Source organism: Chiloscyllium plagiosum, unplaced genomic scaffold (assembly GCF_037043375.1).
Source record: "Chiloscyllium plagiosum isolate Xiang-an unplaced genomic scaffold, Cpla_swu_hap1 HiC_scaffold_4, whole genome shotgun sequence".
Lineage (NCBI taxonomy): Eukaryota > Metazoa > Chordata > Chondrichthyes > Orectolobiformes > Hemiscylliidae > Chiloscyllium > Chiloscyllium plagiosum.
In genome coordinates, this window is record NW_028270142.1 from 41861070 (window position 1) to 41875643 (window position 14574).

Here is a 14574-nt window from a genome sequence, read left to right on the forward strand (position 1 = left end):
CTTAACTCTTTCCCTGCCAGCTTATACCCTTTACATATTCTCGTATCCTTTTCCATCACTATTTTAAAACTAATAGAATTATGGTCGCTGGCCCCAAAATGCTCCCCCATGACACCTCAGTCACCTGCCCTGCCTTATGGCCAAGTTTTGCACCTTCTCTAGTAGGTACATCCACATTCCGAATAACAAAAGTTTCTGATACACACTTCACAAATTCCTCTCCATCTAAATACTTAACACTTTGGCAGTCCCAGTCTATGTTTGGAAATTAAAATCCCTTACCATAACCACCCTATTATTCTTACAGATAACTGAGATCTCCTAGTTTCTGAATTTCTTGCTGACTGTTGGGAGTCTACAATCCAATCCAACTAAGATGATCATCACTCTCATATTTGTCAGTTCCACCCACATAACTTTCTTGGATGTATTCCCAGGAATGTACTCCCTAAGTACAGCCGTAATGTAGTCCCTCATGAAAAACACCACCCCAACCACCCACACCCCCTTTCTAGCCTTCCTATAGCGTTTTTATCCTGGAAGTTGCGAATCCTGTCCTTCCCTGAGCTCTATTACTGTAATTGCTATGATATCCCAGTCCCATGTTTCTAACCATGCCCTGAGTTCATCTGCCTTCCCTGTTTGGTTTCCTGAATTGAAATAAATGCAGTTTACTTTATCAGTCCTACCTTGTTCTCTGCTTTGTTCTTGCCTGCCCTGACTGTTTGACTCGCTCCTTTTCCCAACACAACCAGTCTCAGATTGATCTCTTTCCTCACTATTTCCTTGGTGTCCCCTCCCCCCGGCCACAATTACTAGTTTAAATCCTCCTGCGCAACTCAAGCAAATCTCCCTGCCAGCATATTAGTCCCCTTCCAATTCTGGTGCAATCCATCCTTCTTGTGCAGGTCACTTCTACCCCAGAAGAGATTCCAATGATCCAAAAATGTGAACCCTTCTCCCCTCACCAGCTCCACAGCCAGGCATTCATCTGCTCTATCCTCTTGTTCCTATCTTCACTAGCTTGTAGCACCAGAAGTAATCCAGATATTACTACCCTCGAGGACGTATTTTTAAAATTCCTGCCTAACTACTTGTATTCTCCCTTCAGAATCTCATCCTTTTCCCTTCATATGTCATTAGTTCCAATGTGTACAATGACCTCCTATTGGTCCCTCCCCCACTTTGAGAACATTCTGCACCCTCTCTGAGACCCATTGATCCTAGTACCAGGGAGGCAATACACCATTCTGACTTTTTGCTGCTGGCCCCAGAAACATCTGTCTGTGCCTCTGACTTGAGAGTCCCCTATCACAATCAATCACTTTGAACCGACATACCCATCACTACATTAGAGTCATTCTCGGTACCAGAAACTTGTCTGTTGGTGCTATGTTCCCCTGAGAGTCCATCACCCCCTACTTTTCCTAAAACAGCATACTTGTTTGAGATGGGATAGCCACAGAAGACTCTTGCACTACCTGCCAACCCATCTACCTGACTGTATCTACATCTATTCTCCCTTCCTATAACATCCATCCATCACATCCCTTAGCACCTGTAAATTCCTTATTCCCTCTAACTGCCGGTCCAACTGCTGTACACAATCTAATGGGATTCGCAGTCAAAGGCACTTCCTGCAGACATAATCATCAGTAATATGGAAACTCTCTCTAAACTCCTACATCCCACTGAAAAGCACATCTCTATATAAAGGCTATCCTTCACAACTTACAGACCAAGAAAATAGCACCATCTTATTGCTCGAAAAAAACACTTGCCAGTGTTACATCTTTAAAAATTAATCAAGAGAAAAGTCTCAATAAAACATAAAATCAAGAAAGAATCCACTGTGCTGACTATTGTAGATTTTCAGTAAGGCAGCATTTAAAAACTATGCACTTATCTGTTCCTATGCTGTGAACTCTCCTACACAAGTCATGTCTAGAGATGCCTGAACTCAAACAGCAAAGGCAGTAACTATGCAGATTCATTGCTGTGATCAGAGAGTAGCCCAGGTTTCTTTCTCTGACCATGTGCCTTGTCTGTTTTGATTTTTTGAAGTGCCGTTGTTTTGATCTTTTCTCCCCCAAAGTTCCAAAACAATGCAACAGCACATAAGACAGTAATTGCTGCTCCTACAATTCGAGGAATTCACTTGTAACACCTAAAATACCTCATAAAAGGAGCAGCTCTTCCAGCCACAAATTTTTCCCCCATCGTCTAACATGGATTACCCAGAATCCTCTGATTGACATTATCTAATTCAAGGTGTGCCACAGGGATCACTGCTGGGGCTTTGACTGTTTTGCACTTGATATCAGTGACTTGAATGAAGAGACACAGAATGGTTGCTACATTTACTGTTGTTGTGAAGATAGGTGGAAAACTAAGTTGTGAAGAGGACATGAAGCATACAATGGAGAGGTATAAATGAGTTGCGGACGAAGATCTGGCAAATGGAGTACAGTGTGGGAAAACATGAAGCGACCCATTTTGGAGGAGGAATAAAAAAAAGTAGTATTATTTAGATAGTGAAAAATTGCAGAAGTTCCAGATGTCCTTATGCATGAATTGCAAAACATTGCTATACAAGAAAAGTAAGTGACTTTTTGTTTTTTTGCTATCCAAATTAGCAAAAAAAAATTTTTAATTCCATTATAATCTGTACAGGGCATGCCGAACTTAATGATTATGCCTACAAATGTGATCTCGTACAGGGGTGTCATTCCAAAGATCTGATGTACAAGTATTTCCTGTACTTATGAATTACTTTTTTAACAAAAATGGAAATTGCTGGAAAAGCTCGGCAGGCCTGGCAGCACCTGTGGAGAGAAATCTGTTAACGTTTCATGTTGAGTGACCCTTCCTCAGTTTCACAGATGCTGCCAGACCTGCTGAGTATTTTTCAGCAATTTCCATTTTAGCTTCTGATTTGCAGCGTCTGTGGTTGTCAATTGATCCTTTTTTAAAAATATTGTCCTGCATTGTGCGATCAAATGGATTCCAGAACAGAACTTGTTCACAACCTGCTGACTGCCTAATGTAGAGTCTAATGTGTATAAATGCTGTGGTCTACGTTATAACATTTAGTGTATGAAATGTCAGTTGAATGCTAAACGAAAATTATTTGATACTTTGAACATAACAGTTGAAATGGGTGTTCTCCTGTGCAATAATGATTCAATGATGCCCAATTGTAAACTTTTTGTTTTTAATAAGATAATTTAGTCCCACTTGCCTGTCCTTTTTCTGCAAGATTTCTTTTCACCCCTTTTTTTCAAATATATATTCAGCTCTCTTCTTGAAATGCATCTGCTTCCACCACTTTGAGCTGTACATTCCAGATCAACTTACTTCAAAACAAAGTAAGCTTGGCTCTTTTCCAGCGCTTTTCCCAATTAGCTTCATGCTGTGTCATGTGGTGACTGGCCCTTCTGCCAGTGGATCATAGAGTCATAGAGATGTACAGCACGGAAACAGACCCTTCGGTTCAATTCGTCCATGCCGATCAGATATCCCAACCCAATCTAGTCCCACCTGCCAGCACCCGGCCCATATACCTCCAAACCCTTCCTATTCATATACCCATCGCAAGTGCTTCTTAAATGTTGCAATTGTACCAGCCTCCACCACATCCTCTGGTAGCTCATTCCATACACGTACCACCCTCTGCATGAAAAAGTTGCCCCTTAGGTCTCTTTTATACCTTTCCCCTCTCACCCTAAACCTATGCCCTCTAGTTCTGGACTCCCCCATCACAGGGAAGAGACTTTGTCTATTTTTCCTATCCATGCCCCTCATAATTTTATAAACCTCTGAGGTCACCCTTCAGCCTCCGACGCTCCAGGGAAAACAGCCCCAACCTGTAGCTCAGATCCTCCAACTCTGGCAACATCCTTGTAAATCTTTTCTGAACCCTTTCAAGTTTCACAACATCTTTCTGATAGGACAGAGACCAGAACTGCATGCAATATTCCAATTTTGGGCTAAAATTCTCAGCACGAGGTTGTAGTCCAACAGGTTTATTTGGAAGCACTAGCTTTCAGAGCGCTGCTCCTTCATCAGGTGGTGTCCTGTAACCTTATACTCCATAACCAGCTGACAAAGAAGCAGTGCTTCCAAGTAAACCTGTTGGACTGTAACCTCGTGTTGTGTGATTTTTTTTTTAACATTGTACACTCCAGTCCAACATCGGCTCCTCTAAATCATGACTTATTTTGGACAGTTATGTAATTTCCTCTATTCCCACTGGTGGTAATGAGACCCTATCAAAACATCCATCACATCATGTCAGAAGCTCTGGTGGAAGGCTAAAGGACAAATGGAAGGAAGGCATGGCTGTGATGCTGAAAGCTGGCCTGTGGTGTCACAAATGTACTCCTCTGTCTGCTGCTCGTACCTGCTGAGGTGTCGAGCATCACCAAGCAATAATGTAGTAACTTAGAAAGTGGTTGATTTAATGGGAAAGTAAGCTAGGCAGTGTGATATAACCCTTCAATATTACGCTGCAAACACCATCTGATGAAGTAGATCATCACGGTGGTGGCATGGCAGTTCAGTGGTTAGCACTGCAGCCTCACAGCACCAGGGTGCCAGGTTCGATTCCAGCCTTGGGTGACTGTCTGTGTGGAGTTTGCACATTCTCCGCGTGTCTGCGTGGGTATCCTCCGGGTGCTCTGGTTTCCTCCCACTGTCCAAAGATGTGCAGGTCAGGTGAAGTGGCCATGCTAAATTGCCTGTAGTGTTAGGTGCATTAGTCAGAGGGAAATGGGACTGGGTGGGTTACTCTTTGGAGTGTTGATGTGGACTTGCTGGGCCGAAGGACCTGTTTGCACACTGTAGGGAATCTAATCTAATCAAAGTACAGTGACTAATTAGGGAAACTGTTAGATTTTTTTTGCAAGGGCAGTTGAATACAAACGTAGGGAGATTATGTTTCAGTTACCAGGTATGCCAAATTTTGAGCATTCTGTACAGTATTTATTTAAGGAAGGATATAAATGTGTTGGAAGCAGTTCAGAGATAGGACTAATACCTGGAATGGGTGAGTTGTCTTCAGAGCAAACGTTGGCCAGGCTAGCTTTGTACCTTCGGGCATCAGCCCTTCCTTCTCCTGTTCCTCGGATGCTGACTGACCTGTGCTTTTCCAGCGCCACACTTTTTGACTCTATCTTCAGCATCCGCAGTCCTCACTTTCTCTTAGGCTTGTATCTGCTGGATTTCAAAAGAGTAGGAGACTACTTGATTAAAATATACAACATCCAGAGGGATCTTGACAGTGCATGTGAAAGGATGTTTTCACTTTTGGGAAAATCTATAACATGTAAAAATCAGTAGTTGTCCATTTAAGACTGTGATTAAGAAATCATCTGTCTCTGAGTCCTGAATCTTCAACAATCGCTTCCTCAACTGGTGGTGGAAACAGAGTCTTTGACTAGTTAAAAGATATAGGTAAATATATTCTTGATTAGCAAAGGGGTGAACGTTATTAGGGATAGGTGGGAATCACATCATCAGGTCAACCATGATCTTATTGAATGATGGAGCAGACTTGAGGAGTGAAATGGCCAACATTTCCTAAATTGTGTTCATATGTGAAGGATTGAGTTCTAGAATTTTGACCCATTGACCGTTTAGAGGCATCGCCATAGTTCCAAATCAGTTTAGTGTGAGCCTTGAAGGGGAAGTTGCAAGTGGTGTTCCCAAGTACTTGCTGACCTTGTTCTTCAAGGTAGTAGAGGTCACACATTTGAAAGATACTGTCAAAAAAGGCCTCGTGAGTTGTCACAATGCATCATGTAGATTGACATATTGCTGCTAATTTGCATTTGTGGATGGAGCAAATGTTTAGATGATTTGATTGCTTGAGCATATAAAGTGGGTTGTTTTGCCATGGATGCTGTTGAGCTTCTTGAGTGTTGTTAGAACTGCACTCATTCAAGTACTCCATTATATCCTGAGCCTTGTGGACAATGGGCATACTTTTTAGATCCAGGATACCACGCAGTGCTACTCCATTTTCTGCACTTCAGTCATGCCCATCTATGATTTTAGCTTTTCCATGTGTATTTAATCTCTGCTGGAGAGAGATTACCTGGAAGATGTCTGAGAAAACTGTAAGTTCACTTTCTGGACAGTGTAAGGTCAGTTCAGTGTCCAAGTTGAAGCACAGTCAGTGGGAAAGGAGAATAAGTTAATGGAAGAACTATAAGATGCAAGAAGGCAGCGAACAGTTAAGGCAGATAGAGATATAAAACATAATGAGGAGGATGAGGCAGATTTGGCAGGAACATAAAGAGGGGAATAATCTTAAATTCTTAACAAGAGAGGTACAACAGAGTATGAGTTGGTCCTGTACTGATTTACATGAAATATGCTGCCTGAAAATTGGTCATTTGCCCCACAGTCTGTGCTAGGTATTCTGCTCCATTCAAGCTAATTGAGATCGGCAGCCTAAGCATATTTACGTTTAGCTAGTGAAAGCTGGGTGCCACATAGTTTTATTATTGGAGGCTTGGAAGTGACTGGATGTCTTGAAACAGCATCAGTGAGGATTGACAAAGGGTTGACTTGCAAGGTTGGTTGTAATGTATTGTATTTATATAGCACCTGCAATGGAGTAAATTGCTCACTTCACAGAAATTTGGCAGAGATATTGGGTTAAGTGTCCAAAGACTTGATCAAAGAGAGAGATTTTTTTCTTTAGTTTTTTTAGTTTGATTTATAAGGAACATGTTAAAGCAGGAGAAGTAAAGGTGGAGAGCTTCAGGGAGAGAATTCCAGAGCTTGAGATCCAGGCAGCTGAAGGCATGGCTGCCAATTTTGGAGTAAAGAAAATTGGAGATAGCAAAGAGGCTAGGATTAAGTGAGTGAGTTGTGAAAGTGGTGAGTGGGAAGCATTGGAGGACAGTCATAGCGAGTTGTTTTTTAGACTGGAGGCCTGAGACCAGCAGTGTTCCTCTGGGATCAGTACTGGAGTCCACTTGTGTTTGTCAGTTATGTAAATGGTTTGGATGAGAATATAGGAGGCATGGTTAGTAAGTTTGCGAATGACACTAAAATCAGTGGTATAGTTGACAGTGAAGAAGGTTATCTAAGATTACAAAGATATTTTGATCATTTGGTTCAGTGGTCTGAGAAGTGGCAAATAGAATTTAATTTGGAAAAATGCGAGGTATTGCATTTTGATAAAATAAACAAGGGCAGGACTTAGAGAATTAATGGCAGAGCCCTGTGTAGTATTGTAGAACAGAAAGACCCAGGGGTTCAGGTACATAATTCTTTGAAATTTGTGTCACAGGTAGATGGGGGTACTTAAGATGATGTTTAGCAAGCTTGCCTTCATTGCTTAGACCTTTTGAGTATAGGAGTTAGAACGTCATGTTGAAGTTGTGCAGGATATTGGTGAGGCCTCTTTTGGAGTACTGTGTGCAGTTCTGGTTACTCTGCTGTAGGACGGATATTATTAAATTGGAGAGGGTTCAGAAAAGATTTACCAGGATGTTGGTGGGAATGGAGGATTTTAGTTAAGTTGGATAGGCTGGGACTTTGCTCACTGGAGTGAAGGAGGTTGCGGGGTTTATAACATCATGAGGGGCATAGATAAGGTGAATAGCAAGGGATTTTTTTCCCTAGTGTGGGGGAATTCAAAACTATGGGGCATATGTTTTAAAGTGAGAGGAGAAAGTTTTAAAAAGGACATGAGTGGCAACCGTTTTTACACAGAGGGGCTTATGTGTGCAATTCTGGTCTCCCTCCTACAGGAAGGATGTTGTGAAACTTGAAAGGGTTCAGAAAAGACTGACAAGAATGTTGCCAGGGTTGGAGGATTTGAGCTATAAGGAGAGACTGAACAGGTTGGAGGCTGAGGGTTGACCTTATCGAGGTATATAAAATCATGAGGAGCGTGGATAAGATAAATAGACCAAGTCTTTTTCCTGCGGTGGAGGAGTCCAGAACTGGAGGGCATAGGTTTAGGATGAGAGGGGAAAGATATAAAAGGGACCGAAGGGACAACCTTTTTTACTCGAGATGGTGCTTCTGTGGAATGAGGTGCCAGAGGAAGTGGTGAAGACTGGTACAATTGCAACATTTGAAAGGCATCTGGAGGGTTTTGTGAATGGGACGTGTTTAGAGGAATATGGGCCAAGTGCTGGCAAATGGGATTAAATTAATTTCAGATTTGTGGTTGGCATGGACGAGTTGGACCGAAGGGTCTGTTTCCGTCCTGTATGTCTCTATGACTCTGTGTGTGGAATGAACTGCCAGAGAAAATGGTGTTTGCAGGTACAGTTACAATATTTAAAACACATTTGGATAAGTACATGAATAAGAAAGATTTAGGAATATAGGTCAACCACAGACGAGTGGGACTTGTTTAGTTTGGGAACATGGTCAACGTGGACTAGTTGGACTGAAGGGTCTGTTTCTATGCAGTATGATTCTATGACAGTCAGTCTTAGAATGAAACCTGGAACTCTGAATGTTGTGGTCGTTTTGCTTGCACTGCTATTTTTATTTTTGTTTTTCTTAAACTGGTATTCAATCGTAACTAATCTCTTCCTTCTGTGCTTTTTTTTTAAAGTGTGTCTTTTTGTATGGTGTTAGCATCATTTTCGAGAGAAGTTTTAAAACCTGTTTCACAAGCCAGATTTTGCAAACTGTATACAATGGTTGATCTTTTAATCATTTTCATGTCAAGCAAGGTGGAAGTTCCTGCAGACTGGTCTTCAATGTCCACATTGTTCACACATTCTTTGTGTTTGAAGCTGTAATTGTTTCTGCAAACTTCTCATCAGTGTGCTGAGTTATGGTTCAGCGCTCCAATTTTTTTATGTCTGAAGATCTCCCATAGTAATTCCATTACTTATTACTCTTTATGTAATTACAAAGCATGATATCATCACAAGCTATTCTCTTTTATGATTTTGAACATCTTGCAAAAGTTAAAAACAATTTGTTGGGAAGCTTGTTGATTCTGCACTAAAATGAATTTGATCAGGTGATGTTAGATTAGACTCCCTACAGTATGGAAACAGGCCCTTTGGCCCAACCAGTGCATACCGATCCTCCAAAGAGTAACTCACCCAGACCCATTTCCCTCTGACTAATGCACCTAACACTATGGGCAATTTAGCATGGCCAATTCACCTGACCTGCACATCTTTGGACTGTGGGAGGAAACCGGAGCACCCGGAGGAAACCCACGCAGACACGGGGAGAACGTGCAAAGGGATGGAATATTATACGTGTTTGTGCCAAGCCAAACACTTGTTGGATTGAAGCTTAGGCAGTGGGTATGAGGCAAATGGTTTCTTATGCAATCGACACAAATGATGCAATTCATCTTTTAAGTCTTGCATGTGAAACAGCACACTAAGGTAATGACTTCCATGTCGACAGTTCCTCTCACAACTTCATGACACTATGAAGTATCTTGCAGCCAGATAAATATTTTTGAATTTTACTTTGAATTGTAACTTAGAAATCTTGCCTATCAATGGGGCAGCACAGTGGTTAGCACTGTTGCCTCACAGTGCCAGAGACCCAGGTGTTCGATTCTAACCTCAGGCGACTGTCTGCGTGGAGTTTGCACATTCTCCCTGTGTCTGCGTGGGTTTCCTCCGGATGCTCTGGTTTCCTCCCACAGTCCAAAGATGTGTGGGTTAGGTGAATTGGTCATGCTAAATTGCCCATAGTGACAGGTGCATTAGTGGGGAGTAGGTGAATGGGTCTGGGTGGGTTACTCTTCGGAGGGTCGTTGGGACTTCGAACATAGAACATTGAAGAGTACAGCACAGAACAGGCCCTTTGGCCCACGATGTTGTGCCGAGGTTTAATCCTAATGTAAAATATAGTAACTTAACCTATGCACCCCTCAACTCACTGCTATCCATGTGCATGTCTAACAGTTGCTTAAATGTCCCCAGTGACTCTGCTTTCACCACCACAGCTGGCAACGCATTCCATGCATTCACAACTCTGAGTTTTTGGGCCAAAGGGCCTATTTCTGCACTGTAGGGAATCTAATCGAATAAAATCTCATCAAATTTCCACAAACAGCAATGAGATAAATAATCAAATAATCATTGTTTTGGGTGCATATAAATAGGAGATGAACGTTGACCAGGGCATTGAGCTGCAGGATGTTTACCACCCACACGGCTAAACTGGTCCTTGGTTTAATGTTTTATTTGAAGGAAAGCACCTTTGATAGTGCAGTATTAGTATTCCCTTGTTACGACACCAGGAGTGTCAGACTTGATTCTGTGATCACATCTGAAGCGGGCACTTTAACCCATAACTTTCTGACTCCGAAGCATGAATGCAACTGCTCAGCCATGGCTGATTCGTAAAGCCTATTTGGTCACGGTATAACATGTGCTAACTGACCTACTGGGCCAATACAGTTAAAATGTTTGAATGATTGACATCTGATCCACCAGCTAAATTGCCCATAGTGTCCAGAAGTGTACAGGCTCGGTGGAGTAGCCATGCAAAATACAAGGTTACAGGGATGGGGTGGGTCTGGGTGGGGCGATATTTTTCGGAGAGTCAGTGTGTATGTGATGGGCCAAACGGCTTGCTTCTACACTGTAGAGATTCTGTGATCCTCCGATCTTAAACATTCAATCCTTCCAGCACCAAAACACTGTACCAAAGGTGCATGCCATCTTTGGCAAGTATATCCCTCCTTACATGAAGGGACCAAAACTTTGCACCTTATTCCAGGTGATCGAGCTCTCACCAAAACTTGATATAATTGCAGCAAGAAACCTTTACTTCTGTGTTCTCCCAAATCCCTTCACGATGACAGCCAACGTTTGCTTTCTTGATTGCTTGCTGTGTCTGAATGCTAACTTTGTGACACTCAAACAAGGACACCCTGATCCCTTTGGACACCGAAACCTCCAGGCTCTTAACGTTTAAGAAATAATCTGCCCCACTGTTTTTATACCAAAGTGGAAACTTAACATGTATTCACGTTATATTCCATCTTTTAGCCCATACACTTAGCAAACCCAAGTCCTCTTAAAACCTCCTTGTATTCTACTCACAACTTAGATTCCCAACCAGTTTGGTGTTGTCATAAGTATTACATTTGGTTTCCACATCCACATTTTCTGTAGGTTTTGAACAGCTGCGGACTTAGTACTGATCCATGCAGAACTTCACTAGTAACAGCCTGCCATCCTGAGAATGATCCATTTTGTCATATTCTCTGCTGTCTCTCTGTTAACCATTCTGAAATTAATTTTTAAAAATGTAATCCTAATTCTGTCCATTCTTGCTGTTCAGTCAGTCATTAGACATGTACAATGACAAAAGAATTCCTTTTTTGATTGGGAGTCGTCTTGTTTGGAAATTTCTGCTGAAGCATTTGTGGCAGGCTTAAGACTCTTTATTTCAATGCCATGACCCAAAGAGTGTCCATTTTTGGAAAGTTGTCTCTGACCATGTCGCGTTAGTACTGATCCATGCAGAACTTCACGAGTAACAGCCTGCCATCCTGAGAATGATCCATTTTGTATATTCTCTGCTGTCTGTCTGTTAACCATTCTGAAATTAATTTTTAAAAATGTAATCCTAATTTTGTCCATTCTTGCTGTTCAGTCAGTCATTAGACACGTACAATGACAAAAGAATTCCTTTTTTGATTGGGAGTCGTCTTGTTTGGAAATTTCTGCTGAAGCATTTGTGGCAGGCTTAAGACTCTTTATTTTAATGCCATGACCCAAAGAGTGTCCATTTTTGGAAAGTTGTCTCTGACCATGTCGCTGTTGGGCCTGTGGTGTCTCTGTGGTGCCTGTTACTTCGATGTGCAAAATGTCTACTGTAGTTCATGAGAAGGATCAGCAATACATTACCTTGTGGAGATGCTTGTTCAAGTCAAGTGGGCAATTTGACATTCCTTGTGTCTTTTACTGATCTACATGATGTTTTAATTTATGTTAATAAGAAGCTATCCTCATATTTCACACATCATTAGTTCTCCAAATGTTTGATTATATTTGTTTACAAGATTTTTTCTGTTTCTGTTTATTCAAAAATCCTTTTTCTGATTTTTCAGATATGCGCGACAAGCTGAGGAAATGGCGAGACGAGAACTACCGCAACAGTGAACAGATAGTGGAAGTCGGAGAAGAGCTAATAAGTGACTATGCATCAAAACTTGGAGATGACGGTGAGTATGGAATTACAGGAGAAAGGATAGGAATAGAGCTTCCCTGATTACAGTGATTGAGCACATTCCACACTTACAATCTAATGTAATTTAAATGTCAAGGAAAAAGAAAAGACTGATTCTTCTCGAGGCTGGTTGTATGCTTCATGTACATCTGCTTAGTGATCTGTATGCCATATCACACAAAGTGGCCTGTGTTTGAAAAGCAGATCAGTATTGAAAAATCAACTTGGAGAAGTTTAAATTTACAAAGTTATTGACAATTTTCATAACAAATTTTAATTGTGTTTGCAATTCTGAAGGATATTAACAGAGTACATAAGAAGAATCTGTCAGATTGGAGTGCAGGCGAGTTTGTGACCACAGAGCACCAATAATTGGCTAAAGAACTAAAGGGAAGATGTGAATTTGTTTTGGAGATCTGGAATGCAGTGCTTGAAGGGGCAAGTGAAAGCAGTTTCAATAATAACTTTCAAAAGGAATTGGATGTCGAGTTGAAAAGGAAAAATGTACAGGGCTATGGGCTAACAGAAGGGCCATGGTGCTTTTTGGTAGCTTTTTCAAAGAGCAGGCGCAGGCACAATGGGCTGAATATGCTGTGAGATTCAAGATAAATGCCCAACTTCAAAATTGAATTTTTTGTCAAGGGTGAAAGTCACATGAGTTTGAAGATGGAGACATAATTTTCTCTGTCACTCCTTTTATCTCTGTTGCTCTCGCACATACTTCTGAGTGACTACTGTGGCATGTTTCTTAATTGAAAAGGAAAAAGGAATGACAAAGTGTGACAGAAACGTGACAAGAAGGCAAGGAGTAGCACAGGCAAGTGCTATGTATGGGCATAGGAGTTTTATGTTCTGTGGATGTTCAATGATAATTTCCCTGTAACAGTGAGAACTGATCAACTGTTGGACCACTTTGTAAACTTCTTTCGCCTCAGGGAGATCATCCTTCTCCATTTGCTAGCTCTAACAGGTGAATAAGAGCTGCAGTTGGCCCTGAGATAACACCTGTATTCAGGCTCTCCCTTAGTAGAATTGTTCTTGTTAGAAATCTCTGTTTAACTTAAATTTTTATAGTACTGCCTGCTTGGAACTTTAAATATATCCATCAATTACAAAGATTTGCATTGAATTACAGCATAGAAACTAGCTATTCAACACAATTGGACCATTCTTTTTATGGTTTATTTATGCTTTGTCTTTTCCACCCCCTTCATCTCACCTGATTAGTACATTTTCCCCACAAATATTTATTTAACTTCACCTTAACTGAATCTGTATTATTGGCCTCAATTACTCCATACATGCGCAAGCTCCAATCTCTTGGCATAAAGTGGAGTTTTCTGCATTCCCTGCTGGATTGATTCATGACTGTCTTATAATTCTAGCCCCTAGTTTTGACTATCCCACCAGTGGAAGCAATTTCACCACATCCTCCTCATTGGAAGGTGAAGTCTTCACTTAGATTACTGTTGTTTCAAAAATTGCCTGCTGAAAAGTTGGTGGATGAGACGATTGAGGAGTTTGCAAGAGGTGTGACGGCAAAGTCTCTCAACGTAATCTGTGGTGTACATAGACTTTTGTGTTTGTGATCTGTAGTCCTTTTGGCATCTTGCCTGCTTTCTTGCATCTCTGCAGAAACTTGATGTCTGTGTCAATATGCACGATCTTCTTGGAGGTCCTCTCCACTTTGAGCCGGCAGTTGGTGGTGTCAATGGTAGCCGCAATTCAGAGGTGCTGGGGGTGGACAAAGTCAGAAATGACAAAACATTGGGTTATAGCCCAACAGGTTTATTTGAAACCGCAAGCATTTGGAGCCCCTGCTCCGTCGGAAAGCTTGCGGTTTCAATAAACCTGTTGGGCTATAATCCGGTGTTGTGTTATCTTTGGCTTTAGTTTTTATTTTTCTTATTTTATGGAGATAAAGTACAGGCACATGAAAAAATGAGAGTTAGCTAAAGCATGAACTGTGAACTCATAAAAGGGTAAACACTGAGTTTCCAAATCCTTTTGTTTCAGTTATGACCCACAGGAAATCCCTGGAAGCGGAAATTCCTTTGCATAATTACATTACCTCATCATCTGAATCTTAATTTCAGACTTATAGTCTTTTATAGATGAAATAATTGTTTTTTAATGATTTTTATGTCTACATGAGCAAGCTAAACATCTGGAAGCCAATTTTCTTCTTGGGTTTGTGGAATGACGTTAGGTTAAAGCATTATAATTAAATTATACGAGGTAGCTGTACTCTCCCGAGGATAATAGCATAATTTTTGGTGCTGTATTACATTAGAGCACGGTCTATGTTATCCTACATATAGGGAAATTAATCTCTGAAAGGATGTGTTTGCATTGCATAAAATAACATATTTTACAGGTGTA

At 41.2% G+C, this 14574-nt stretch overlaps 1 protein-coding gene across 1 annotated transcript in view; it reads left to right on the forward strand.

Annotated features, from left to right (window-relative positions):
- The window catches only part of emc2 (ER membrane protein complex subunit 2), a 118021-nt gene that overhangs the window by 12506 nt on the left and 90941 nt on the right, over positions 1–14574 (forward strand). The window contains exon 2 of the mRNA XM_043688741.2: positions 12074–12187. Within this exon, the coding sequence (XP_043544676.1) occupies positions 12074–12187 (114 nt within the window). The remainder of the gene's footprint in view (positions 1–12073; positions 12188–14574) is intronic.